This window comes from Conger conger, chromosome 14, assembly GCF_963514075.1.
Source record: "Conger conger chromosome 14, fConCon1.1, whole genome shotgun sequence".
NCBI classification, from domain to species: domain Eukaryota; kingdom Metazoa; phylum Chordata; class Actinopteri; order Anguilliformes; family Congridae; genus Conger; species Conger conger.
This window is the reverse complement of record NC_083773.1, coordinates 42799753-42825822: the sequence shown is the minus strand read 5'-3', so window position 1 is coordinate 42825822 and position 26070 is coordinate 42799753. Positions and strand designations below refer to the sequence as shown.

At 41.4% G+C, this 26070-nt stretch overlaps 1 protein-coding gene and 1 pseudogene across 1 annotated transcript; both read right to left on the bottom strand.

Moving 5' to 3' along the window:
• Positions 1 to 650: 650 nt before the first annotated feature.
• On the bottom strand, positions 651 to 4874 carry hus1 (HUS1 checkpoint clamp component). Its single transcript, XM_061220678.1, has 8 exons — positions 4678 to 4874; positions 4200 to 4327; positions 3779 to 3955; positions 3172 to 3279; positions 2570 to 2644; positions 2281 to 2380; positions 1998 to 2126; positions 651 to 1304 (listed from the first exon to the last, which is right to left on the bottom strand). The coding sequence occupies exons 1-8, from the start codon at positions 4727 to 4729 to the stop codon at positions 1222 to 1224; spliced, it is 852 nt and encodes a 283-aa protein (XP_061076662.1). The 5' UTR covers positions 4730 to 4874; the 3' UTR covers positions 651 to 1221.
• A 4169-nt stretch (positions 4875 to 9043) lies between these two features.
• Positions 9044 to 24495, bottom strand: LOC133109490 (gamma-glutamyl hydrolase-like; annotated as a pseudogene).
• Positions 24496 to 26070: the final 1575 nt, after the last annotated feature.

The window sequence follows — 26070 nt, the reverse complement described above, 5'->3', positions numbered from 1 at the left end:
TGTGAGAAGTTCCCCGGTGGGGTAGTTTTCAGTTAAAGGTTATTCCTCCTTTTATCTTTTCATTTTCCTGTCCCTTTAGTCTGCTTTGCAGATCTAGTGGTTGTCCATTTGCAAATAGGCTTTTAGGAACGGTGGTGTCTGCGTTTGGCCTAACACCCCACACCCCACCTCACAGCTACATTTCACTTGTACTTAAAAAGTTATTCACTTGACTCAGGGGTATTACTGTGCCTCTTATGTCTTTCTGTAAGCCCTTTCTGTAAGTGCCAACTGGTTCACAACTCACTCCAGGAGGAACTCAAGCCTGCACTTAATCTCACTGAAGAAAAACTGAAGACTAAGAATGAATATGAGTGTTGGAAAACAGCAGGACACATTAGGGTAAGTAAAGCAGCTAAGAACAAAAAAATACAAAATCATTATTTCTGGTTAACATTTTGTTTGACATGCATAGATCCATTATTCAGGTTTAAAATTGTGTGTTGATTACAGTCAAACCCAGCACACAGAGGCTGATAAAGGCAGAAAAGCTGCAGCAGTTCCTACGAGAGGAAGAGGAGGCCAGACTAGCTGTACTGAAGGAGGAAGGAGAGGTGAAGAGTCGATCATGGAGGAGAAATTGGCAGACATCACACGACACATCTCCACCCTTACAGACAAAATCACAGCTTTATTTCAAACCAAATGTACTTTACAGTGCAACAGCCATCAATAACAAAGCGCTCCATTCAAGATCAGGATGACAAGGTTGATTTTATAAAGGAACAATCCCCTTTAAATTTCACTTGAATTCAAAGCTGATATCTTTTCCCAGAACATGAAAGTTAATGAATGCCATGTCTCCAGTGGAACTGCTGGTTCTACATGGACCTGAAGATGAGTGGAACCAGAATGGCGGCAGGTGCTGGCTCCACAGTGGAGCCGGAATGGTGGCAGGTGCTGGCTCCACAGTGGAGCCGCAATGGTGGCTGGTGCTGGCTCCACAGTGGAGCCGCAATGGTGGCTGGTGCTGGCTCCACAGTGGAGCCGCAATGGTGGCTGGTACTGGCTCCACAGTGGAGCCGCAATGGTGGCTGGTGCTGGCTCCACAGTGGAGCCGCAATGGTGGCTGGTGCTGGCTCCACAGTGGAGCCGGAATAGCCACAGGCCCCACGTGCATCATCTGTCCTTCAGCCACAGTTTTGGTGCTTCTCCGGGTTCTCGTATCCCAGAATCCTCTTCTCAGGCCATTGCGGGGATGAAGTACTGCAGAGAGACGTCCTCATGCAGCAGAATGAAGTGAAGCATCCTCTTGTTGACAATGTCTGTGTTTTTTTTGGGGGGGTGGGAGAGAAATAAGTGGGCATTTGTCAATGATCTGAAATCGATAGCAGATATTAACTCGGTGCTTAAAACTGTAGTTATAAAACTGGATTCTGAAGCAAATTCTGAAATTTTTGATTTTATGAAAGTTGTTGTCTTGTAATGTGTTCTGAGTGAGACATCATGGAGGTTTTAATCAATCTTTCTACCAGTCTTACTTGCATTTCAACACGTCCTATGTTAAAGATGGTGGCTTTCGGTATTTATTCACTACTGCCAGCTGGTTATCTGCTGCGCCTTTTTCCTCTCATAAGGACCTAAGGAACTTTGTGTTCATGTTCTTAGGACATTCTTGGTGGAATCCCTTACTAAACCGGAGAGAAGCCCACATAAAAATGAATACTTAAGACAGCATTCAAGAATTAAAAGAGACACGTGAAATTAAGATTGCACAAATGAGCCTTTCATTGCCATCATCGCTGGTCAATTGGCGCCTGTGGACTCCATGTTAAAACATTGAATGAAAGGTCCTCCTCTGACTCCACTCTGTGAGTTTCGCTGTGGTCTGCAGTGTGAAAAGAAGCGGCTGGCGACACCATGCGTTTCTATTGGACATAGCCAGCCCCTTATTTGGGGCTACATTTATCTCTAAATAAAATCACTAGCAGAGATATGGCAGGAGCAGGAGGACTTACTGCACATGGCCTTGCTGGGGTTGACCTGCTGGCCGGTGAGGAGCTGCTGGAGCTTCTTAATATCGACCCGAGCATGTGCCATGGTTTCAGGGGCCCTGGCCTGACTCGGGCCCTGAGAAGCCTCATCGCCTAGAGAGAACAAACCAAAGAGCAGAAACAGCACCATGACGAGAACATCGGGAGAGCCTCGTCAAAGAGGTTCCTTTAGAACAGACCGCAACGTGACGGCTAGTTTCAGGGAGACAGGTGTGCTGCACCAGTCTGAATGTGGATGTGAACTTACTCCAGGAAGGGTTCCCGAGATCTTTGAAATGCGTGGAGACGGAAACCAGGTCTGTTTCAATCTTCAGGTTCATCTCACCATTTAGATTAGCCTCCAGCACCTTAGAAACAGATTTCTGAGCACTTTTACCACATCCTCATCACATACTGATTCAGTCAGAAATATTTACATTTACATTTGTAAAGAGTACTTTAACTACATTTTCTCCACAGAATATTATCATCATTTTAGGAGCTTAAAACCCCTACAGTCTAGGATCTTTATGAATTCCGACCCCCTTGCCACTTACCAGGTGGTTTGAGAGGTTCTTCATTCTATCCACCACATTCTTCATAGTCTTCAGAGGTGGCAGGTAGATACTCACCTGTGGAGAGTCAAAGCCGTATTGATCAGAGAGATCCAAAGAATAACTAAAAGAGGAGCCGCCTAAAGCAAACATGTCCTTTATTTTAAAGTACATTTGTTTTTGTCCAGGGGACATTTTCTCGGTCCCACCTTGTCACCATAGCTGCATCTACAGGTTAAGGTTTCATGACAAATTGGCTGAATCAAAGACTGTCATAATGCACCTGCCGAAAACTCAAGACATTCCTATCAAACTCAAATGGAGATACCGCTGATGTCTTCAAATACAATACAGTAGGGCACAACCAGAACTGGGTTCAAATAGCAGTGTAAAAAGCATTGCTTGGTATTCAAATACCTTTCTGCATTTGACTAAGCTTGCCTGGTGTATTGGAACAAATGAAGTGATCCCAAAAGTGTAAACCCCGCCCACCCGCCTGCTCCTCCTTGGATGCACCAGGCAAGATCAACAGAGCATAGAGAAATATTTGAATCCAAAACAAATACTATTTGAACCCCCAGGTCTGTGACAAGCATGTGACTCACGTCAAAGTCGGGAACGCTGGGCTCCTTGAAGTCCTGCCACAGTCTTCTGGGAATGACGTCTACGGGAATGTCGTGGGTGACGAGGCGACTGGCACTCGACAGGGACGGCTTCAGGAATTTAGATTTGGGAATAATGGAGACAGACACCACTAAATAATGAGGCAGGCTATACATCGGCCTTCTTTTATTTCATATTCTGATGTTAGGGTGGAAAACTGAACGCCAATATCAAATCTAATGTCATCTGCTATTCACATAGCACACTACTTTTATTTGGCCCACAGTCAACCAACCGTATGTAGGAGTTATTTTCAATACAGAAAGAAATATATGTATATGTATGTACACAAATTCACAACCACATACTGGCACTCATAACTGGACCCTGGCTATTGATTCAGGAGAGCTTTGACCAATACATATTCTCCTCCAAACAGTTCTGTGTCCGAGTTCCACCTCCTGACCCGACCCGACCCAATCCAACCAAGCCTAAACCACCTTCACAGCCTCCCCCACACCGGTTTAAGCAGGTCTGAGGATGAGTGGCATCACCACCACCACACTGGACATGTACTGTAAAAATAACACACAGATGTGGCAGTCTTACCAGTTCAGCTGCCAGGGTGAGGCAGGGACAGTGCTTCTTGGTCAGCTTGACCTTCAGGGACTTGGCGTTTTGGGCTGTTCTCAGAGCCCTGGACATGTACTCAGGCTGGAGCTCCAGGTAGATCTCATTGGCCTCCGCTGACACTCCTTCCAGTTGAAACTCATCAAAGAAGTTAGCCTGCATAGAGGTTTGAGAGTGATGCTACTAACGGAGCAAGAATACCGCTTCAAAGAGACCTACTTTAGGTTTTACGGCGGAGCTATCAAAATAGCAGATTAAGTACAAATATTAACATTTACTGTGAGCTCTGGCTATTGCTTTCATTATTATTATTAATGTATACCAACTGTTTTGATGTGATTTGATGAATAAAAGTCAAGGCAATTGATTCCTTAGCAAAACGTCTGAATATGGATTTTACCTGCGATAACTCGCACCACATACTGACGCCCCCATTCGCCACTTTGTCAGAAAGCATGAAAAACAGGTTGTCAGTGGTGAGTCGCAGCGTGCAAGTCTTCGTCAATTTCGAGATGGTATTCACCACACCTGCGTAGTAAAGGGACAGACCAGTCACCCACTTTGCCAACGCTTGCTAGAACTCCTTTCCCCCACACTGTAAACATTAAAGTCAACTCTGTTGACACCAAATCTGATACTAGCTATTAACGTTACCAGAGTCGTACACGCGCAATAGCGGTAACTTATTTAGCTATATTGATGTTGTTACATGCAAGTTAGCTAATGGTTGCTAATTAGTTAGTATAACTAACGTTACCGCTAGATAGCTAGCATACAAATGTAATCAGTCCAAATCATATGAGCCTTACTTAACGTTGGCTAAGTTAGGTTAGCTAGCCACGTTACTGTTAAATAGTTAAACGAACGACCACACTCACGAGTAAAATTATTAAGGCAGCCCACGTCTATCATCTTAGCTCGGAATTTCATTTTCAATTGATTGTGCCTGCAATATAGTATTAGCTAATATTTTTTATAACTCATTCCGTCAGATACAGTCTTGTGAGGAAAGTTTAAACCGTGGCGCTTAAGGTACGGCATCATTAATTGTCCCCAAGAAAACAAGACACGGGCGAACACCGTACCGGGTAGTTTCAGTACTGCAGTACTTCTCAACTAATATTTCAACATGGTCACAACTGAGAGAATTAACAAGCTGAAATGACAAGTATATAAAATAAAATAAAATAAACAGGGAAACCTGAATAAGATGGATAACACTGGATAAGATGGATACAGATAAGATGTAGGGATAATCTTAAATACATCTGGATCTTCAAAAGAAATCTTCTAAAATAAATAGATAAATAAATGAGTAAATAAAGAGTAGGCGCTGTATTAGTCATGGCTTTAGTTAGTCGTGTACACAGAATGTATATCTATTTCTATCCATCTATCTCATTTAATAAATAATTAGTCACAATACACTTCACAGTTTACCCTGGCCTACACGTCCATAAAACAAATAAACATGTCCACAGCATGACAGTTCAGGTAACATCAACTCACATCATCTTTGTAAGTGAGAGAACACAGTCAAGAATTTATCACAGCCTGAGAACAACAAACCTGATCTGCAAGGTTTTGTGTTTTTGACGCACATAAAGTCTGTTCTGTTCCGAGTTTCAGCAAAAGTGAAAATATCAGACTGAGAGACCATGAAATGGCGGCTCAAGCTTTGATTCCTGAGGACGATCTCTGTTGTTCTGTATGTTTTTATATTTTTAAAGAGCCTGTTCTGCTAAAAATGTAGCCACAGCTTCCGTCGAGTGTGTCTGCAGCAGTCCTGGGAAGAGAAGAGCTCTCAAGCGTGTCCCACCTGCAGGAGAAAGGCCTCTGGAGTTCCCTCCTGTAAACCAGGCCTTAATAAGCATCAAGACTGACAGAGAAACTGCACACTAGAGTGAGGCTCGCTGTAGTCCTCATGGGGAGAAACATCTATTATTCTGCAAACATGACAAAGAAACTCTCGGTCTTGTCTGCAAAAACACACAAACCACCCAGTCTGCCCAGGAAGGTAATCACTTTAAAAAAAAAGAAATTTAAACAACAATTTAATCTTCTCAAGACACATTTAGATATGAGTAAAATTTATCAGACATGAAGGTCCAGATATAATGAAGCTAATGTTATACATTACACAACAGATAGGTCCGGTTTCCTCCCACAGTCCAAAGACATGCAGGTTAGGCTGATTGGAGAGTCTAAATTGCCCATAGGTATGAGTGTGTGAGTGAATGGTGTGTGTGCCCTGCGATGGACTGGCGACCTGTCCAGGGTGTATTCCTGCCTTTCGCCCAATGTATGCTGGGATAGGCTCCAGCCCCCCTGTGACCCTGTTCAGGATAAGCGGGTTGAAGAGTCTCAATACGGTTCTCTCAGGGTTCCTCCAGAGAACTGGAAAAAAAACTCCGGTGAACTCCGCCTCTCACTCCTGTGAAGAGTGCTTATGAAGCCAAAAATAAGGAATCTCCAGAAAAGAAAGAAAAGCAGAACTACCAGTCCCTATGCTTGTAATTAATTCTAAGAGGTCCCTGAATGCCTTTCAAGGCTAAAAGTCCAGTCCAGTCCAGTCCAGTCCAGTCCAGTCCAGTCCAGTCCAGCTCAGCTACCTCTTTACCAGCTCAGTGCATATATCAGAATGAAACACCAAAGCCCAGAGCAATGCCAGGAAGAGACTTAAACAGCCCTCTCGTGGTCTAGAGAGGTAAAACCAGGAATTTCCATATGTAGTGCACTCAAAATTCTGTGGTCACGTTAATGTCCAATATCTGCATGATATAGAGTAACATGAAGCTGTTGTCTTCTCCTTGACTCAGACCATGTTTTCACCATTTCATCACTGCCTCCATTTCTCCAGCCTAACTGTGTAACCAGGTGTTGACAAGCTGGTAAACAGCACAAAAAATAGTAACAACAAACACATTACATTACATTACATTATTGGCATTTGGCAGACGCTCTTATCCAGAGCGACGTACAACAAAGTGCATACCCATAACCAGGGATAAGTTCGCTGAAAGACCCTAGAGGTAAGTACAATTTCAACTGCTACCTGTACAACAAAGATAAGGACAAGGGCCATTTCTTTTTCATTTTTTTTTTTTTTATTATTATTTTTTTTGAACAAACAAACAAACAAACAAACAGAGCAAAAGTCAAGTTAACTATCCAAACACTGCTTACCTAGCCAACAAAAAATACCGATACACAAAGCAAGTCACAGAGACAACAATTAAGGTTCACAGGGAGGTAGGGAGGGATGGGGAGAGGTGCTGCTTGAAGAGGTGTGTCTTCAGCTTGCGCTTGAAGGTGGGGAGAGATTCTATAGTTCTGACCTCAACGGGGAGTTCGTTCCACCACCGTGGAGCCAGAACAGACAGTAGTCGTGAGCGTGAGGTGGAGGTTCTGAGAGGGGGAGGTGCCAAGCGGCCTGTGGAGGCTGAACGAAGAGGTCTGGCAGGGGTGTAGGGTCTGATGATTTTTTGCAGATAAGCTGGGGAAGACCCTTTAACTGCTTGGAAGGCTAGCACCAATGTTTTGAATTTGATGCGAGCCATGACAGGCAGCCAGTGGAGGGAAGTAAGCAGGGGGGTGACATGTGAGTATTTGGGAAGGTTGAAGACCAGACGAGCTGCTGCATTCTGGATGAGTTGGAGGGGTCTGATGGCGGACGCTGGGAGGCCAGCCAAGAGGGAATTGCAGTAGTCCAGCGGGACAGAACCATCGCTTGGACCAGGAGCTGGGTCGAGTAGGGGGTGAGAAACACAATTGTTCACAAAGCAATGACAGCTTTATTATGGGGTGATGATTGTTCACTGACAGTTATCCAAAGCTGTAATGAATATCTAACATTGCCTCTGCTCTTCTCATATACGAATGCAAACAAAAATAAAATTCTGATGATACCTTACTAAACCAGAGAAATAACACTCGGTACCACTGTAGCCTACTGTAAAAATGTTGATATCGCCAGCAATATGAGCCGCATTTAGCTGGTAGATGCTGATATCGCTGGTGAAAGTAAAATGTCCACAGTACAACATTACCAAGCAGCGAGCGACCTAACGATATTTCCCTCTGTTATGCTCAACTATCATCGCAATTTCCAAAAAACAAAGTAGAAAGGTTATGGTAAGATGTCTCATCAAAGAAAGCTACCGTGCTTTCATGCTCCGAGCGTGAACAGACTGCAGTGGGGACTTGGGAGCGCGGGTGTTTGCAGTTTGAGACAGCCTAAGTCTACCAAATCGACTGCAGAGATAGCTCCTCGAGCACAGTTGTATATAGGCATTAGGAGAAAATAGTGGGGGAAAAAATAATTTTTTAAAAGTCTATTAAACTACAGTCCAAAGACCCTCACACCATGGCTATAGCTGAGGAATCAAATCCCAAGCTCTTTTTAAATGTTCCTTATTTACTGAGGACAGCAGTGTGTTGTGCATATTTGTTGAATTTGGTGAAATCAGGTGGTGTACCGCATGGTTCAAGCAAATACCTGCAGACATTGCGGCTCGCAGGATGTGGAGTTGAGTAGTTCTGCTCTCAAATTTTTAAACAAACATATTTTGGGACAAACATTTAAAATCCATCGCTGTCCTCATGTACACTTCAGACATCACTCAAGGTCTACTGATTATCAGGAAAATGAAACAAGCAGAATCCATGCATAGAAGCCCAACAGAAATTATTTGAAAGACCACACAAGATTTGACAGCATCACAAAACCTTTTGTTAAAGTATTCTTTTTACAAAATATATATAATTCTAAATACAAAAGCTTCCACTGAATATCATAGTAACTGTAAAGACAGGTGTAAACCATTTGAATTTCTACGCAAATATGATCACAATTTTATGACTTCTTTCAATGTCTGGTGACAGTTTCACATTCAATGGGCCTCATGCAAGAGAATATTTCTTATCATACACTTTAGTTTAAGGGCTCATACGAGTGTGCCATGTCGGCTTCAATAAACTTCAGACAACGGTCCTAAATGAAGATATCCGTTATAATACAGTGTCCCTTTGTTTTTAACATAATAATAAACATCTCCAAACAATCCACTGAAATATGTTTTAAAAAAATAGGTTGATTGATTCATATTTCATCTGCAAGGCCTAGTTTTTGAAAGTCTGATCCGAGTTTGGTGTGCCGATCACTCGTTTTAAGTGAGTTAAGCGATTTAAGAATAAATCTGTTTTTACAAGAGGTTCTTGCATGAGGCCCATTGATCTTCAGATTTAATCAAAGTAGTAATTCTGGATGAATATTTTTCCATGGCCCCTGAAAACAGGAGTATAGTTATAAATAAGGGCTTTTTCTTCTTCACTGGGACTTGGGAAGTAATGCTTTTCATGGCTAGAAAGAAAGAAAAGCAAAGTTCTGTTCAGTAGGAAATATTCTGACTTAACACCCCTCACATACACTCACTGTCTGTGTACATGATTTTACTGCACATTACTATCACATTACTGGACGACCAATATAGGTTTTTCACCGGTCGATGCTGATACCAATATTTAGAGAGCTTGGCAGCTGATGGCTGATGACCCTGGTCTCAAAATGGCAGATATTATCCCGATTAATCTGCTGGCTCATATATCGGTCGACCACTACTACACATACCTGGACACAGTGGCGGTCATATAGGCAGTAGGGATGTGACAAATCATCAAGTTTTAGTAACCGGTTACCATCCAATTTTTCAAACGGTTAACCGGTTAACTGATACTGCTTATGACCGCTAGAGGTCGTATCTTTTTTTCCACGCAATATTTGCCTTATATAATATAACACCGGGTCTATTTTACCGTAGGCGACTGGTCTAATGATTTTACTTTTATGCCAATGCAGGTCTCTGTAGAATTTGATATATTCTTATGTAACATTTTATATGCCTATACAATACAGGGAATTTTTGCTTTCAATATCCAATGGATAAATAGCCTAATGATAATGTAGTGCAGCAGGTGCAGTTACACTGGGGCCCCTGGTCTAGAAGGGCCCATGTCTCTACGTGTATTATATCAGTACGTCTGTTTTATATTTTAACCACTCACCGGAAAATAACACAACTATGTATGCTTTAACAGTGGTGTGTGTTTATATATCCTTAAATGAGCAAACTCGTCATGGTTATTACAATTACATGGTTATTTCTTTGTACAATATGTGATCATGCTAAATTTATACCGTGTGTCTATTTTACAGAAAAAAGGCTACAATTTATAAACTATTAAATTAAATAACTTGTTTACAGGCTAATTAATTTGGTGTTGCTGTTATTTTCTGATATACCAAGCGTGCTGCTGAGAAATATGTTTGCTGTTTTCCAATGTGAACTGGCTTGATAATGTGTTGATATTAGCTAGTCTAGTGCGTAAATTATTGAGCGCCATTTAGCTGCCTAGTGTAAAAATGCCCTTGAAGCACAAAAGTGGGTGGAAGAAAAGAAAGGATAAAAAAGGACCAGGAGGAAATGGTAGCAAAACTACCTAAACTGGCCGTCTTTTTGGAAAACTAATCGCTGAACTTCTACCCTGTTCCCAGTAGCAGTTGCCCATCGCAATCACTGCAACCAACGGCGGCGAAACTTTGCAGGTAGGATAGCACGCTAGATATAACATTAGCCTACTGTACTTTTTCAGGAGAAAATTGGGCTACATTTGGCTGGCAAGTGAACGTTTTCTAGCAACTAGGACATAGCCAGCTGAGCTGTATTGGAATTTACCTAGTCCCTCTATATGTCAAAATGTCTCAACCTATATATTCCACCCCCTAGATTCCTTTTTTGCTCTACGCAGTAACGTTAATGTGAGCTAACTTCATTAATTTAATTGCTCAATCTTGTAATCATTAATTAACATTAAGTCCATAAATGTACTTCACTCGCATTGCATTAAAATTACCCAAGGAAGCTGCTAATTTTCCCAGCAGTTACTGTAAATTTGATTTGTTTGTTCAGTTGTTTTTGGTTTTCTAGGTTTTCTGCTGTAAACCTAGCGTTCCACCAATGTTAAGTCAGGGGGCTGTTTTAAAAAACCTTATGATATAGAAAGTATAAATTGTATCCCTTAACAAAGAGGAAGCCATTTAGTCCATTTAGTTTTATCAACTGGAGGAGGAGTTACGTCTATAATAAGAATAAGTACATGCAATAAATATAAATTTACTGTTAATTTTTTAAATAATAATGACAAGTTGAAAGATAACAAAAGCTCAGAAAATAAAAAATGTTCATACATTAATTCATATTTTATTGTAAAAAATGCATTCAGTGAATTAGGCATAAGAACACAGTGAACAATACTGTAATGTTCCTGTATTTTTCCTGTGTGTATTTATGTTTATTCTTGTTATTTATTCATTTTTGAAATTGGTTAGTGTTTCCTATTCGGGTGGTTACGGTAGTTTTCGGGTTTTCAACATTCCTTCTAAAACTCTCGATTCTTACTTCCTGCTTTTTCTAGGTAGTTAAATGTTGTAAAGCACGATTCTTACTAACTACTACTAATCTAGGTTTTGTACAGTACTAATTAATATATACGTATTAATACACTTACTGTCTGTCTAACTAACTAACAATCACTTTTATTGGGTAGTTTAGAAATATTCACGTAACTCACTAACGCAATCTCTTTCTGCACTGTTCTGTAACTCCGCCTCCCTATGCTATCCCTGATTACTCGTTTAGTGTTCGCACCTGTCTCTAACTATCACTACGTCTTCAAACTATGCAAATGTCTACTCCCTAATCCGGAGCCGTATGGTTTACATGTTTTGTTAAGTGCATCCAGTCCGCGTTTTCGTCTCCCTCCCGTTATTACCCTATTATGTTTCCCCACCTGTTGTCTATTTGTTTAGCCTACCTTTTTCCCAGCCCCGCCTAGATCACCTTCCCTCATGTATTTAAACCTCAGTCTCTGCATTGTTCTTTGTCAGAACGTTGATCAGTTTTAGTGCCGAATACCTCGTAAGCCTAACTCTTGAGATTCTAGATAGACACCCCTTTGCCTCTTGATTTCCAAGCCTGCCTTGCCCTTTTGTTTTGTTTGCCTTTCTGATTTTCTGGTTTTCAACATTCCGCTTTGTTTTCTGGTTTTGATTCTTGCCTTCGTCCTCTTGTACTTTAGCCTTTTGATTTTCTGGATTTTTGACCGCCTCGCCTGTTTTTTCAACTATTCTTTTGCCTTTCGTTTTTGTCTTTGTATTGGATCTCTTGCCTACGATTTCGACTATTAAACACATTACATTACATTATTGGCATTTGGCAGACACTTTTATCCAGAGCGACGTACAGTTGATTAGACTAAGCAGGAGACAATCCTCCCTCCCCAAACACGATTTTTGGATTATCCTGTGGTCTGCGTTTGGGTTCTCAGAGCGGTACATAACAAATACATGAAGTGAATTTATTGTGTTGTGCTTTTCCTCCTTGTCTGTAAAATATCTGTCTAATGGTGCTGTGTGTGTGTGTGTGTGTGTGTGAGTGTGTGTGCATGTGCGTAGGTTATATGCGTTTGTGTGCGCGTGCCCGCATCTTGGTTGCCCATAAAAAAAATTGTGCAACAGGGCCCATCCTAAATAGCTGCTGCCACTGCCCAGACGTATGATACTGATGTCACGCATCATGACTCACCCTCAGACACAAAGAAGCTGGCAAAGTGGAAGGAGGCCCTGATGGCTGAGCTGGTGTGCACCATCCCGGGCTTCTCTGTCCACTCAAAGGGAGCCTTCTCTGGGTGCTACTGAACCGCATAGAAGGGGTAGCGGCCCTACCCCACACCTTCCATAACTCAGTCACACTGAAGACAGGCCCTACCCCATACCTTCCATAACTCAGTCACACCGAAGACAGGCCCCACCCCACACCTTCCATGGTAGAAATGAACTCCTTTTCACCATCCGTGTTGATGGTGAGAACCTTGTAGAACCTGGTTAACCTCACATTCTGAGCAAAATTCTGTCAAAGAACAAGCAATTAAAGCATATCAGTTTGGGGCAGAATGTAAACAATGACAAGCTTCATAAATAATCAAGAAATTAAGGCAAATATAGCATGATATTGCGTTTTTGTTTCAGCCAGTGTTTCACCATTTTCAGAGAAACGTGTTTTTATGTCAGTTGGTAGGGCATTCCAAAAATGTATCTTTCACTGAAAGTGCCACCCTGCAGTTGTCCTTTTCTGATCCCCTAATGGCGATTCTATTGGTGTTTGTTTTTGTCAGATACGGACAAAATACAGCTGGGGCGAGATTTTTCTCACATTTAAAAATCAATTTGATAAAGGAGAACTTGATGAAGCTGTCATCACTGAGCAACTTGTACTTTATCATTAACTAAGCTAGTTAACCAAATAACTAGCTGAACAAAACAATTATTTTAGTAACTAGTTGCAGCTGATTTCTCCAGTTTTGCGGCACACTTTGTATACGTTTGTCAGCGGCACCATATTGGGCTGTTTGATTTTGCCCGAGTTTGCCTTGTTCGTGAGAGGGCCAGTGGATGAGCACTGTGTGCAGCCAGAGCTGATGGGACTGGGAATTGACTTCAATATTTTAGATGCCTTTTGTAAAACTATAATAGTTTTTTTTTTCAATAGAAAACATTTTCTAATCAGCCAATCGCGTAGCAACAGTGCAATGCATAAAATCATGCAGATACGGATCAGGAGTTTCAGCTAATGTTCACATCAACCATCAGGATGGGGAAAAAAGTGTGATCTCAGTAATTTTGACCGTGGCATGATTGTTGGTGCCAGACAGGCTGGTTTCAGTGTTTCTGTAACTGCTGATGCCCTGGGCACTCATGCCCTACAGTCCCTAGAGTTTATTCAGAATGGTGCGAAAAAACCAGTGAGCGGCAGTCCTGCGGATGGAAACAGCTTGTTGATGAGTGAGGTCAACGGAGAATGGCCAGACTGGTTTGAGCTGACAGAAAGGCTACGCTAACTGAGATAACTGCTCTGTACAATTGTGTTGAGCAGAAAAGCATCAGAATGCACAACACGTTGAACCTTGAGGCGGATGGGCTACAACAGCAGAAAACCATGTCGGGTTCCACTTGTCAGCCAAGAACAGAAAGCTGAGGCTGCAGTGGGCGCAGGCACACCAGGACGAAGCCTGGTCCGGTGAATCTCGATTTCTGCTGAGGCGTATAGATGGTATGGTCAGAATTTGGCGCCAACAGCATGATTCCCTGGACCCAACTTGCCTTGGGTCAACAATCCAGGCTGTTGGCGGTGGTGTAATGGTGTGGTAAATGTTTTCTTGGTACATTTTTGGCATGTTTTTATACATATAAATATTTTATATATATATTTTGGTTTCACCATGTAGAAAAGACAAAATGTATAAGTGCCCTTTATTAAAATCTGACAATGTGCACTTGAACCACATCTGATTTTTTTTATTACAAATATGAAATTGTGGAGTACAGAGTACACAATGTGTCTTTGTTCCCAACATTATGGAGGGCACTGTATATGTAGCACCCATATACATTCATTATATAATAAAGATGATAAACACAACACAAAGCTCTGCTTGTCCTTCCTTTCACTTTCTGCACCTCATTCTCTGATTCAGTTTCGTCCATTTTGTTTTTCAGTGCCTATACATACAATATCCTGCTGTCCACCAATAGCTGACGCCCAACTGAAATGGAACTGAGCAGGTTTCTTGCTGTCTCTATTTGGTCCTACGCTACACGTAGATACCTGCCTGGGACGTTTTTGGGAACACAGTCAGATATTTGTGGGGGCTACAGCAGGTTGGACATTTGGCCTGCTTTGCAGTTTCCACCGCAATTCACCAAAATTAACTTTCCCAACACATGTGTTGTGTGCATTTTCTATCAGCCTAACAGTCATAGGTAATAGCTGCTTAAAAAAAACTTTAATTTAATTAATCCAATTTAAGTTTTGAAAAAGCTGGTAGCTGATTGACCAGTTCAGATCAGCTCCCAGCTTGACAAGGTTTGACCAGCTCAAGCTATGTTTTAAAACAGCTGGTAGCTGGTTGACCAGCTGCCAGCTCAGACAAGCTAAGAGCTCTAACTGGTTGACCAGTTCCTACCCAGCTTGACCAGCTTTATGGCCAGCTTGGCCATGCTGGTTGACCAGCTCTTACCCAACTGCACCAGCTTATGACCAGCTCAATCTTTAAACTGGGCAAGCTGGCCAAGCTGGATTTTACAGCAGGCTTATCTAATGCTCATGGCCTTCACAGGTAAGCGAGAGGGGGGAGGCCCACCTGCAGCGTGAGGCTCTTGCCATGGAAGTTGCAGGTGATGTTCTCCACAGACAGAGACTGCAGCACGTCTTTTGGGAAACTCTTAAACAGGCGGCTGTTCCACGCAGCTGCAGAGTTCCATTAGAACAGACAGACTTCAAGTAGAGTCTGAACAATGCAAATCAGTCTAAAAGAAGCTATGTATATTACCCCTTGAAAGCCAAATGATGCAATTTGTGTCACAAATGACCTGCATATTCTTTGTGGTGTGTTGTGCCTTAGATAACATTCTCAAAAGTCATGGATGTGCCAATGATACATTACAGGACTATTACAGGACTCTGGGGAACTGCATGGCTTCTGGTTTGTTTATTTGACTGAATAAAGTCCAACGCCTTGTCCAACGCCAAGTCCAACGCCTTGTCCAGCCAATAAATTACCTTAATGCATTCCAATGTTTTTCAAATAAGCATATGCTCCCATGGATTCACTGTGCATGAGAGTTTTTTAAATTTGGACACAATTTTAAAAATGGGATTAATTCAAATGTCACCATTTCCCGGATTTCTTTTTACCCTGTACTTTGCATTTTCTTAAAATTACAGTGATTTCACCGGTTAGCCTACTCCATTACTGAATGAAATGATTCTAAAGAGAACCAAAAGTCAAACTGTTCATCCGTAAGTGCGCCTGCCTTTTTCAGTTTTTGTTGCTAGTTTGTTTCCTTTGTGTAAGGGTGAACGCTGGTCTAATCTCTGGTTTCGGTCATGGTATAATTTCAATTTCAAGATTTAATTAATTTCTGTTTGACACCTTGCTAATCCACTGATATATTAATAGTGCTTCAAGGAGCAAGAAGATGGCATTCTGATTGACTTATTGTATGTTATGCCCAAGACACACCTATTAATGAATTTAGCCGCTAAGCCCAGCCCTTTTGAACCTTGAACTATCCGCCACTAGCAGTTAGTTAGAACTAACGAGCAAAGGTCTGCTAAATGGCCCTAAATGGACTTGCCTGCTGCATTACAGACTTTGCTTTAAGACTATGAAAATACAGCCCTTGGTGGTATGGTTTTATTTTACAGGACGTTATTTCCCTAGTATTTACCGAGTAGATACCAGTTACTTGTGTAATTATGTAACTCCTGATTTGAGAGCTAAGTACAATGAAACAAACAAGTGCGCTCCAGAATTATTGGCACCCTTGATAATTATGGACAGAAAATGTTGTAACCTAAAACATACATGACTAAAGGTTTATTTTCCAACATGTGGAAACCATGTGTATGCTTTACACATGTTAGAAATATTAATGATTCAATGGAATCAAAGAAAGCTTGACATTTTTCAAATAAAATATTTCCCTAAAGATAAGGTTAAAGGAATCTAAGGTTAGATTCAGAGTATTTTTTTACCATTCCTTAATTCCACTTTTTGTGTTTAAGTAATTCTTTCTGGCAACTCTGCCATGTAGGTCTTTGTTGTTTAAAGTACATTGTATTGTTGCAACTCTTTTGCAGTAATGTATGGGTTCTTCTGAGCATTTCTCACCAGGTCTCAGGCCATTCAATCTGAAATCTTTCTTCGTCTTCCAGACCTTGCCTTGACTTCAACTGTTCCATTTATTGTTCCATTTTCTGTATGGGCGACATGGCTCAGGCAGTAAGAGCAGTCGTCTGGCAGTCGGAGGATTGCCGGTTGCCGGTTGTGTCGAAGTGTCCCTGAGCACCAAATGCTCCTGATGAGCTGGTCGGTGCCTTGAATGGCAGCCAATCGCCGGTGGTGTGTGAGTGTGTGTATTAATGGGTGAATGGAGAAGCATCAATTGTACAGCACTTTGGATAAAGGCGCTATATAAATGCCTGCCATTTATCTTCCATTTTTTAACAATGACAGCGGAAATAGGTAGTTTGAGACATTGAGAAAGTTTTTATAGCCTCTCCTTCTTGGTGGAAATGAACAATCTTCATTCTGAAATCCTTGGGCAACTGTTTAGAGGAACCCACTGCAGTTGGATACTTTAGAAGGCATGGAGTTAATTCAGAATATGAAGTTCAGCCCTGGAGTTACACTCACCAGATTCTAACAAGACCTAACTCACAGACCTAACAAGTAAATCATCTGGGTCTGGGCCTTATTTATACGTTTTTTTATATTGTTAAGGCAGAAAAAATGTGATAAATAACTTGCGTTATGGATGTGACACAAAAAGACAGGTTTTTTTCCCAAGATGTCTGCCAAATAGCATTGATTTGGTAATGGTAATGGGACTAATAAATATAATAGTATTGTGGTGTATGTACTGCAATCGGCATGAATGACCGGAATGGCAGTGAAGCTGAGGTTGAATCTTAATCGTCTTTGTGTCCATATAACTATTTTAATGTTGGATTCATTTCTGTTTAGTTGATTCACATCTTTTTTGCATTGCATCAGTTAAAAACCGTTTTTACATGAAAACACAGGATCTTATTTCTAAATTGAGCACAGGTCAGTCAGACTTCAATAATTTTTTTATTAAATCTGCTGAGATATTTTCTTGATCAATTTTCGTAATGTGTTATTTCTTGTTATATTTATTTTGTTTTTCACATGGTTGTAAAGTTAATAGCAAGTAACAAAGGTTTAAAGCACGCCATAGAGGGAATGGGATGAAAACAGTCTTGCATGGTGCTATCAAAAAACATAGCAGTAGCTAACTTGCCTCCCTAAATAGTTACAACTAACACTGGATAACTAACATTAATACTAAATACTATACTAAAATCTATCGGTAGATTGTGTCTGCCATGTTATTCTCTTTCAATTCATTTATATCCACGTTAAGAGGTTTATGTTTGCGTGCCCTCTCAGCCAATCAGGATGCAGGGTTGTCCAGAATGGTTGGTATTGTGGCTGTGGGCTGTCCTAGAAAGTTTTTTGGACAGACAGACCGACCAACCGATGTGGCCTATATTAGCTGGTCACTAATAATCTTTAATAAAAGTGGAGAACCTGCACACTAACCAGTTTGCTCGATTAAAATTCCTTGCTAGATTTGATAGCTAAGCTTAGAATCTAAAAATGTAAACATCAAAAATGTTTCATTGTGGAGTACAAAAAAACCCATTATGAAGCACACTGTGTACCTTCTACAAAAATGGGGATTCTATGCAAAAATTGTATTTGCAGGCATGCCTCAAAAAAAAAAACGTACCCATTCATAGAGCGGAAGAGCTTTACATAGTCCATATATGTACGGTTTATTCTGACAAACAACAGAAGGAAGAAGTTAGCATGTTAGTACTTTTTACCACACTTTTTAAGTGTGATTTTGTGCATATCTGCTACTGCAGAGCATGTTTTAATTCCACCTAAAGGGCCTACCTGATGGGCAACACGCTGGCCCCGGCCGACTCCAGGTATTTTACATATGAGGCGACAATGTATGAGGATCCCTGTGCATGGGGGTCTCCCAAAATATTTTCCTGGGCCAAAATCCCTGCCATGAGAAAAGAATGATTAGCCATGCTAACAAAATGAAGCTTTCCCAGAAGTGGAACCGTGGACTGCCAAAATAGCCAAATATAAATAAATAAATAAATAAAAACTGTGCACTGCCACCTTTTTCATTGCCTGTTACCAACCATATGACTGTGTTATTAATTTGCTGATGTCAATCAAATGACTGAAATCAACAGTGACTGGAAACGGAACGGGAAATGTGTAACTGAGGATGTATCACGTTTCATGTTCGTCATGTCATGTTTTATGTTTAGTTATTGTCTTGGTTGTGTTATTGTCATGTCACGTATTATGTTAGTCTAGTCTCACCACGTTTTTATGTTTCATGTCATGTTATGTTTCATGTTTAGTTGTTGTTACGATTTAATTGTTAGTCTTGCCATGTCATGTTATATAGTTTATTGTCATAGTTTTGCAAACTTGTTATGTCACTATTTATGTTTCATGTTATGTTGTACTGTTCATTGATTAGCATACACTTTTTCGTGTCTTTCTGCAAATCTTGCATTCCTGCTTTCTCTCTCTCCCTTTCTGTCACTCACACCATAATTGTTTCAATTTCCCTTGTCTACTTACTGATCTACTAATGCTAGATCAGGATTGGGTAATACTAATATTCTAACCATGTGTTCATGTTACCTTATGTTTCTTGTGCATGTCATTTACTAATTTACTAATGCTAGGGCAGGATAGATTTATAACTAACGATTACTAATTACCTCGTTATCCTCCACACCTGATTTCCATTCTCTTGCTGCTCTCAAGCTAATTGTCTACACCTGTCTACACCAGCATATAAAGCTCAGTTTCATGTCATGTCTTTGAAAAATTGCTGCGTCCTGTTCATCAGTGCAGTGCTTTAGCGGTTTTGTCAAGCCATTGTCTACCCGTTATGATCCAAGCCTGTTTATTGACCAAAGATTATTGACTTCTGTTTTGTTGACCATTGCCTGCCTGTACCACGTCTTTGCCTGCTGTTTTTATGCTTCTGCCCCGCGGAGGAGACTTTGGTCTTGACTCTTGTGCCGTCATCAAACCTGAGCCTGCCTATCGTCCGCCTGTACTTCTGCCCCGCTGACAGCTTTCCTGGCTACTGGACTTCTTGCATGGTGTACCGATTACGAGACTGCCTTCTCCCTCAGTACTGCGCTTTGGTTTTGGCTGAATTTTACGTGTACGAACATTGCTTGTTTTTGACTACTCTCTGGATATTCCCCGAATAAAGCCCTGACGGGACTTTACTTCACCATTGTTTCTGAGTCGTGCATTTTGGGTCCAACCCCCCCACGCGCCCGTCTCAGGATGAAAGCTAAAGTATATAGAGAGTCAGAGCTCTCATTGCTCTCGGTGGGTCTAATTTTGTATAGTTCTTTTTCCCGGAGGAAATCACTTGTGGCGTGTGTGTGTGTGTGTATGTGTGTGTGTGAGAGAGAGAGAGAGATCCTTCTTTATATCTTCTCCCCCAGTCGCCAGGATTCATTCATTGAAATAAAGCAATAAGCTCTCTCTGGAATGGGTGGGGCGGCACGGATGGTGCAGTGGGTAGCACTGCCGCCTCACAGCAAGGAGGTCCTGGGTTCGAATCCCCGTCGGCCGGGGCCTCTCTGTGCGGAGTTTGCATGTTCTCCCCGTGTCTGCGTGGGTTTCCTCCGGGTACTCCGGTTTCCTCCCACAGTCCAAAGACATGCATGTTAGGCTGATTGGAGAGTCTAAATTGCCCGTAGGTATGAGTGTGTGAGTGAATGGTGTGTGTGCCCTGCGATAGACTGGCGACCTGTCCAGGGTGTATTCCTGCCTTTCGCCCAATGTATGCTGGGATAGGCTCCAGCCCCCCTGCGACCCTGATCAGGATAAGCGGGTTCAGATAATGGATGGATGGATGGATGGATGATTCACATCTTTTTTGCATTGCATCAGTTAAAAACCGTTTTTACATGAAAACACAGGATCTTATTTCTAAATTGAGCACAGGTCAGTCAGACTTCAATAATTTTTTTATTAAATCTGCTGAGATATTTTCTTGATCAATTTTCGTAATGTGTTATTTCTTGTTATATTTATTTTGTTTTTCACATGGTTGTAAAGTTAATAGCAAGTAACAAAGGTTTAAAGCACGCCATAGAGGGAATGGGATGAAAACAGTCTTGCATGGTGCTATCAAAAAACATAGCAGTAGCTAACTTGCCTCCCTAAATAGTTACAACTAACACTGGATAACTAACATTAATACTAAATACTATACTAAAATCTATCGGTAGATTGTGTCTGCCATGTTATTCTCTTTCAATTCATTTATATCCACGTTAAGAGGTTTATGTTTGCGTGCCCTCTCAGCCAATCAGGATGCAGGGTTGTCCAGAATGGTTGGTATTGTGGCTGTGGGCTGTCCTAGAAAGTTTTTTGGACAGACAGACCGACCAACCGATGTGGCCTATATTAGCTGGTCACTAATAATCTTTAATAAAAGTGGAGAACCTGCACACTAACCAGTTTGCTCGATTAAAATTCCTTGCTAGATTTGATAGCTAAGCTTAGAATCTAAAAATGTAAACATCAAAAATGTTTCATTGTGGAGTACAAAAAAACCCATTATGAAGCACACTGTGTACCTTCTACAAAAATGGGGATTCTATGCAAAAATTGTATTTGCAGGCATGCCTCAAAAAAAAAAACGTACCCATTCATAGAGCGGAAGAGCTTTACATAGTCCATATATGTACGGTTTATTCTGACAAACAACAGAAGGAAGAAGTTAGCATGTTAGTACTTTTTACCACACTTTTTAAGTGTGATTTTGTGCATATCTGCTACTGCAGAGCATGTTTTAATTCCACCTAAAGGGCCTACCTGATGGGCAACACGCTGGCCCCGGCCGACTCCAGGTATTTTACATATGAGGCGACAATGTATGAGGATCCCTGTGCATGGGGGTCTCCCAAAATATTTTCCTGGGCCAAAATCCCTGCCATGAGAAAAGAATGATTAGCCATGCTAACAAAATGAAGCTTTCCCAGAAGTGGAACCGTGGACTGCCAAAATAGCCAAATATAAATAAATAAATAAATAAAAACTGTGCACTGCCACCTTTTTCATTGCCTGTTACCAACCATATGACTGTGTTATTAATTTGCTGATGTCAATCAAATGACTGAAATCAACAGTGACTGGAAACGGAACGGGAAATGTGTAACTGAGGATGTATCACGTTTCATGTTCGTCATGTCATGTTTTATGTTTAGTTATTGTCTTGGTTGTGTTATTGTCATGTCACGTATTATGTTAGTCTAGTCTCACCACGTTTTTATGTTTCATGTCATGTTATGTTTCATGTTTAGTTGTTGTTACGATTTAATTGTTAGTCTTGCCATGTCATGTTATATAGTTTATTGTCATAGTTTTGCAAACTTGTTATGTCACTATTTATGTTTCATGTTATGTTGTACTGTTCATTGATTAGCATACACTTTTTCGTGTCTTTCTGCAAATCTTGCATTCCTGCTTTCTCTCTCTCCCTTTCTGTCACTCACACCATAATTGTTTCAATTTCCCTTGTCTACTTACTGATCTACTAATGCTAGATCAGGATTGGGTAATACTAATATTCTAACCATGTGTTCATGTTACCTTATGTTTCTTGTGCATGTCATTTACTAATTTACTAATGCTAGGGCAGGATAGATTTATAACTAACGATTACTAATTACCTCGTTATCCTCCACACCTGATTTCCATTCTCTTGCTGCTCTCAAGCTAATTGTCTACACCTGTCTACACCAGCATATAAAGCTCAGTTTCATGTCATGTCTTTGAAAAATTGCTGCGTCCTGTTCATCAGTGCAGTGCTTTAGCGGTTTTGTCAAGCCATTGTCTACCCGTTATGATCCAAGCCTGTTTATTGACCAAAGATTATTGACTTCTGTTTTGTTGACCATTGCCTGCCTGTACCACGTCTTTGCCTGCTGTTTTTATGCTTCTGCCCCGCGGAGGAGACTTTGGTCTTGACTCTTGTGCCGTCATCAAACCTGAGCCTGCCTATCGTCCGCCTGTACTTCTGCCCCGCTGACAGCTTTCCTGGCTACTGGACTTCTTGCATGGTGTACCGATTACGAGACTGCCTTCTCCCTCAGTACTGCGCTTTGGTTTTGGCTGAATTTTACGTGTACGAACATTGCTTGTTTTTGACTACTCTCTGGATATTCCCCGAATAAAGCCCTGACGGGACTTTACTTCACCATTGTTTCTGAGTCGTGCATTTTGGGTCCAACCCCCCCACGCGCCCGTCTCAGGATGAAAGCTAAAGTATATAGAGAGTCAGAGCTCTCATTGCTCTCGGTGGGTCTAATTTTGTATAGTTCTTTTTCCCGGAGGAAATCACTTGTGGCGTGTGTGTGTGTGTGTATGTGTGTGTGTGAGAGAGAGAGAGAGATCCTTCTTTATATCTTCTCCCCCAGTCGCCAGGATTCATTCATTGAAATAAAGCAATAAGCTCTCTCTGGAATGGGTGGGGCGGCACGGATGGTGCAGTGGGTAGCACTGCCGCCTCACAGCAAGGAGGTCCTGGGTTCGAATCCCCGTCGGCCGGGGCCTCTCTGTGCGGAGTTTGCATGTTCTCCCCGTGTCTGCGTGGGTTTCCTCCGGGTACTCCGGTTTCCTCCCACAGTCCAAAGACATGCATGTTAGGCTGATTGGAGAGTCTAAATTGCCCGTAGGTATGAGTGTGTGAGTGAATGGTGTGTGTGCCCTGCGATAGACTGGCGACCTGTCCAGGGTGTATTCCTGCCTTTCGCCCAATGTATGCTGGGATAGGCTCCAGCCCCCCTGCGACCCTGATCAGGATAAGCGGGTTCAGATAATGGATGGATGGATGGATGGATGATTCACATCTTTTTTGCATTGCATCAGTTAAAAACCGTTTTTACATGAAAACACAGGATCTTATTTCTAAATTGAGCACAGGTCAGTCAGACTTCAATAATTTTTTTATTAAATCTGCTGAGATATTTTCTTGATCAATTTTCGTAATGTGTTATTTCTTGTTATATTTATTTTGTTTTTCACATGGTTGTAAAGTTAATAGCAAGTAACAAAGGTTTAAAGCACGCCATAGAGGGAATGGGATGAAAACAGTCTTGCATGGTGCTATCAAAAAACATAGCAGTAGCTAACTTGCCTCCCTAAATAGTTACAACTAACACTGGATAACTAACATTAATACTAAATACTATACTAAAATCTATCGGTAGATTGTGTCTGCCATGTTATTCTCTTTCAATTCATTTATATCCACGTTAAGAGGTTTATGTTTGCGTGCCCTCTCAGCCAATCAGGATGCAGGGTTGTCCAGAATGGTTGGTATTGTGGCTGTGGGCTGTCCTAGAAAGTTTTTTGGACAGACAGACCGACCAACCGATGTGGCCTATATTAGCTGGTCACTAATAATCTTTAATAAAAGTGGAGAACCTGCACACTAACCAGTTTGCTCGATTAAAATTCCTTGCTAGATTTGATAGCTAAGCTTAGAATCTAAAAATGTAAACATCAAAAATGTTTCATTGTGGAGTACAAAAAAACCCATTATGAAGCACACTGTGTACCTTCTACAAAAATGGGGATTCTATGCAAAAATTGTATTTGCAGGCATGCCTCAAAAAAAAAAACGTACCCATTCATAGAGCGGAAGAGCTTTACATAGTCCATATATGTACGGTTTATTCTGACAAACAACAGAAGGAAGAAGTTAGCATGTTAGTACTTTTTACCACACTTTTTAAGTGTGATTTTGTGCATATCTGCTACTGCAGAGCATGTTTTAATTCCACCTAAAGGGCCTACCTGATGGGCAACACGCTGGCCCCGGCCGACTCCAGGTATTTTACATATGAGGCGACAATGTATGAGGATCCCTGTGCATGGGGGTCTCCCAAAATATTTTCCTGGGCCAAAATCCCTGCCATGAGAAAAGAATGATTAGCCATGCTAACAAAATGAAGCTTTCCCAGAAGTGGAACCGTGGACTGCCAAAATAGCCAAATATAAATAAATAAATAAATAAAAACTGTGCACTGCCACCTTTTTCATTGCCTGTTACCAACCATATGACTGTGTTATTAATTTGCTGATGTCAATCAAATGACTGAAATCAACAGTGACTGGAAACGGAACGGGAAATGTGTAACTGAGGATGTATCACGTTTCATGTTCGTCATGTCATGTTTTATGTTTAGTTATTGTCTTGGTTGTGTTATTGTCATGTCACGTATTATGTTAGTCTAGTCTCACCACGTTTTTATGTTTCATGTCATGTTATGTTTCATGTTTAGTTGTTGTTACGATTTAATTGTTAGTCTTGCCATGTCATGTTATATAGTTTATTGTCATAGTTTTGCAAACTTGTTATGTCACTATTTATGTTTCATGTTATGTTGTACTGTTCATTGATTAGCATACACTTTTTCGTGTCTTTCTGCAAATCTTGCATTCCTGCTTTCTCTCTCTCCCTTTCTGTCACTCACACCATAATTGTTTCAATTTCCCTTGTCTACTTACTGATCTACTAATGCTAGATCAGGATTGGGTAATACTAATATTCTAACCATGTGTTCATGTTACCTTATGTTTCTTGTGCATGTCATTTACTAATTTACTAATGCTAGGGCAGGATAGATTTATAACTAACGATTACTAATTACCTCGTTATCCTCCACACCTGATTTCCATTCTCTTGCTGCTCTCAAGCTAATTGTCTACACCTGTCTACACCAGCATATAAAGCTCAGTTTCATGTCATGTCTTTGAAAAATTGCTGCGTCCTGTTCATCAGTGCAGTGCTTTAGCGGTTTTGTCAAGCCATTGTCTACCCGTTATGATCCAAGCCTGTTTATTGACCAAAGATTATTGACTTCTGTTTTGTTGACCATTGCCTGCCTGTACCACGTCTTTGCCTGCTGTTTTTATGCTTCTGCCCCGCGGAGGAGACTTTGGTCTTGACTCTTGTGCCGTCATCAAACCTGAGCCTGCCTATCGTCCGCCTGTACTTCTGCCCCGCTGACAGCTTTCCTGGCTACTGGACTTCTTGCATGGTGTACCGATTACGAGACTGCCTTCTCCCTCAGTACTGCGCTTTGGTTTTGGCTGAATTTTACGTGTACGAACATTGCTTGTTTTTGACTACTCTCTGGATATTCCCCGAATAAAGCCCTGACGGGACTTTACTTCACCATTGTTTCTGAGTCGTGCATTTTGGGTCCAACCCCCCCACGCGCCCGTCTCAGGATGAAAGCTAAAGTATATAGAGAGTCAGAGCTCTCATTGCTCTCGGTGGGTCTAATTTTGTATAGTTCTTTTTCCCGGAGGAAATCACTTGTGGCGTGTGTGTGTGTGTGTATGTGTGTGTGTGAGAGAGAGAGAGAGATCCTTCTTTATATCTTCTCCCCCAGTCGCCAGGATTCATTCATTGAAATAAAGCAATAAGCTCTCTCTGGAATGGGTGGGGCGGCATGGATGGTGCAGTGGTTAGCACTGCCGCCTCA

Bases quoted from the DNA above. Each gene is read 5' to 3' on its own strand.
- hus1 (XM_061220678.1), bottom strand. From the start codon at position 4,729: ATGAAATTCCGAGCTAAGATGATAGACGTGGGCTGCCTTAATAATTTT. The intron at 2,645-3,171 runs GTGAGTCACATG...GACTCTCCACAG, and splicing joins CCAGCGTTCCCGACTTTGAC to GTGAGTATCTACCTGCCACC. The intron at 1,305-1,997 runs GTAAGTCCTCCT...AAAAAAACACAG, and splicing joins CCCCAGCAAGGCCATGTGCA to ACATTGTCAACAAGAGGATG.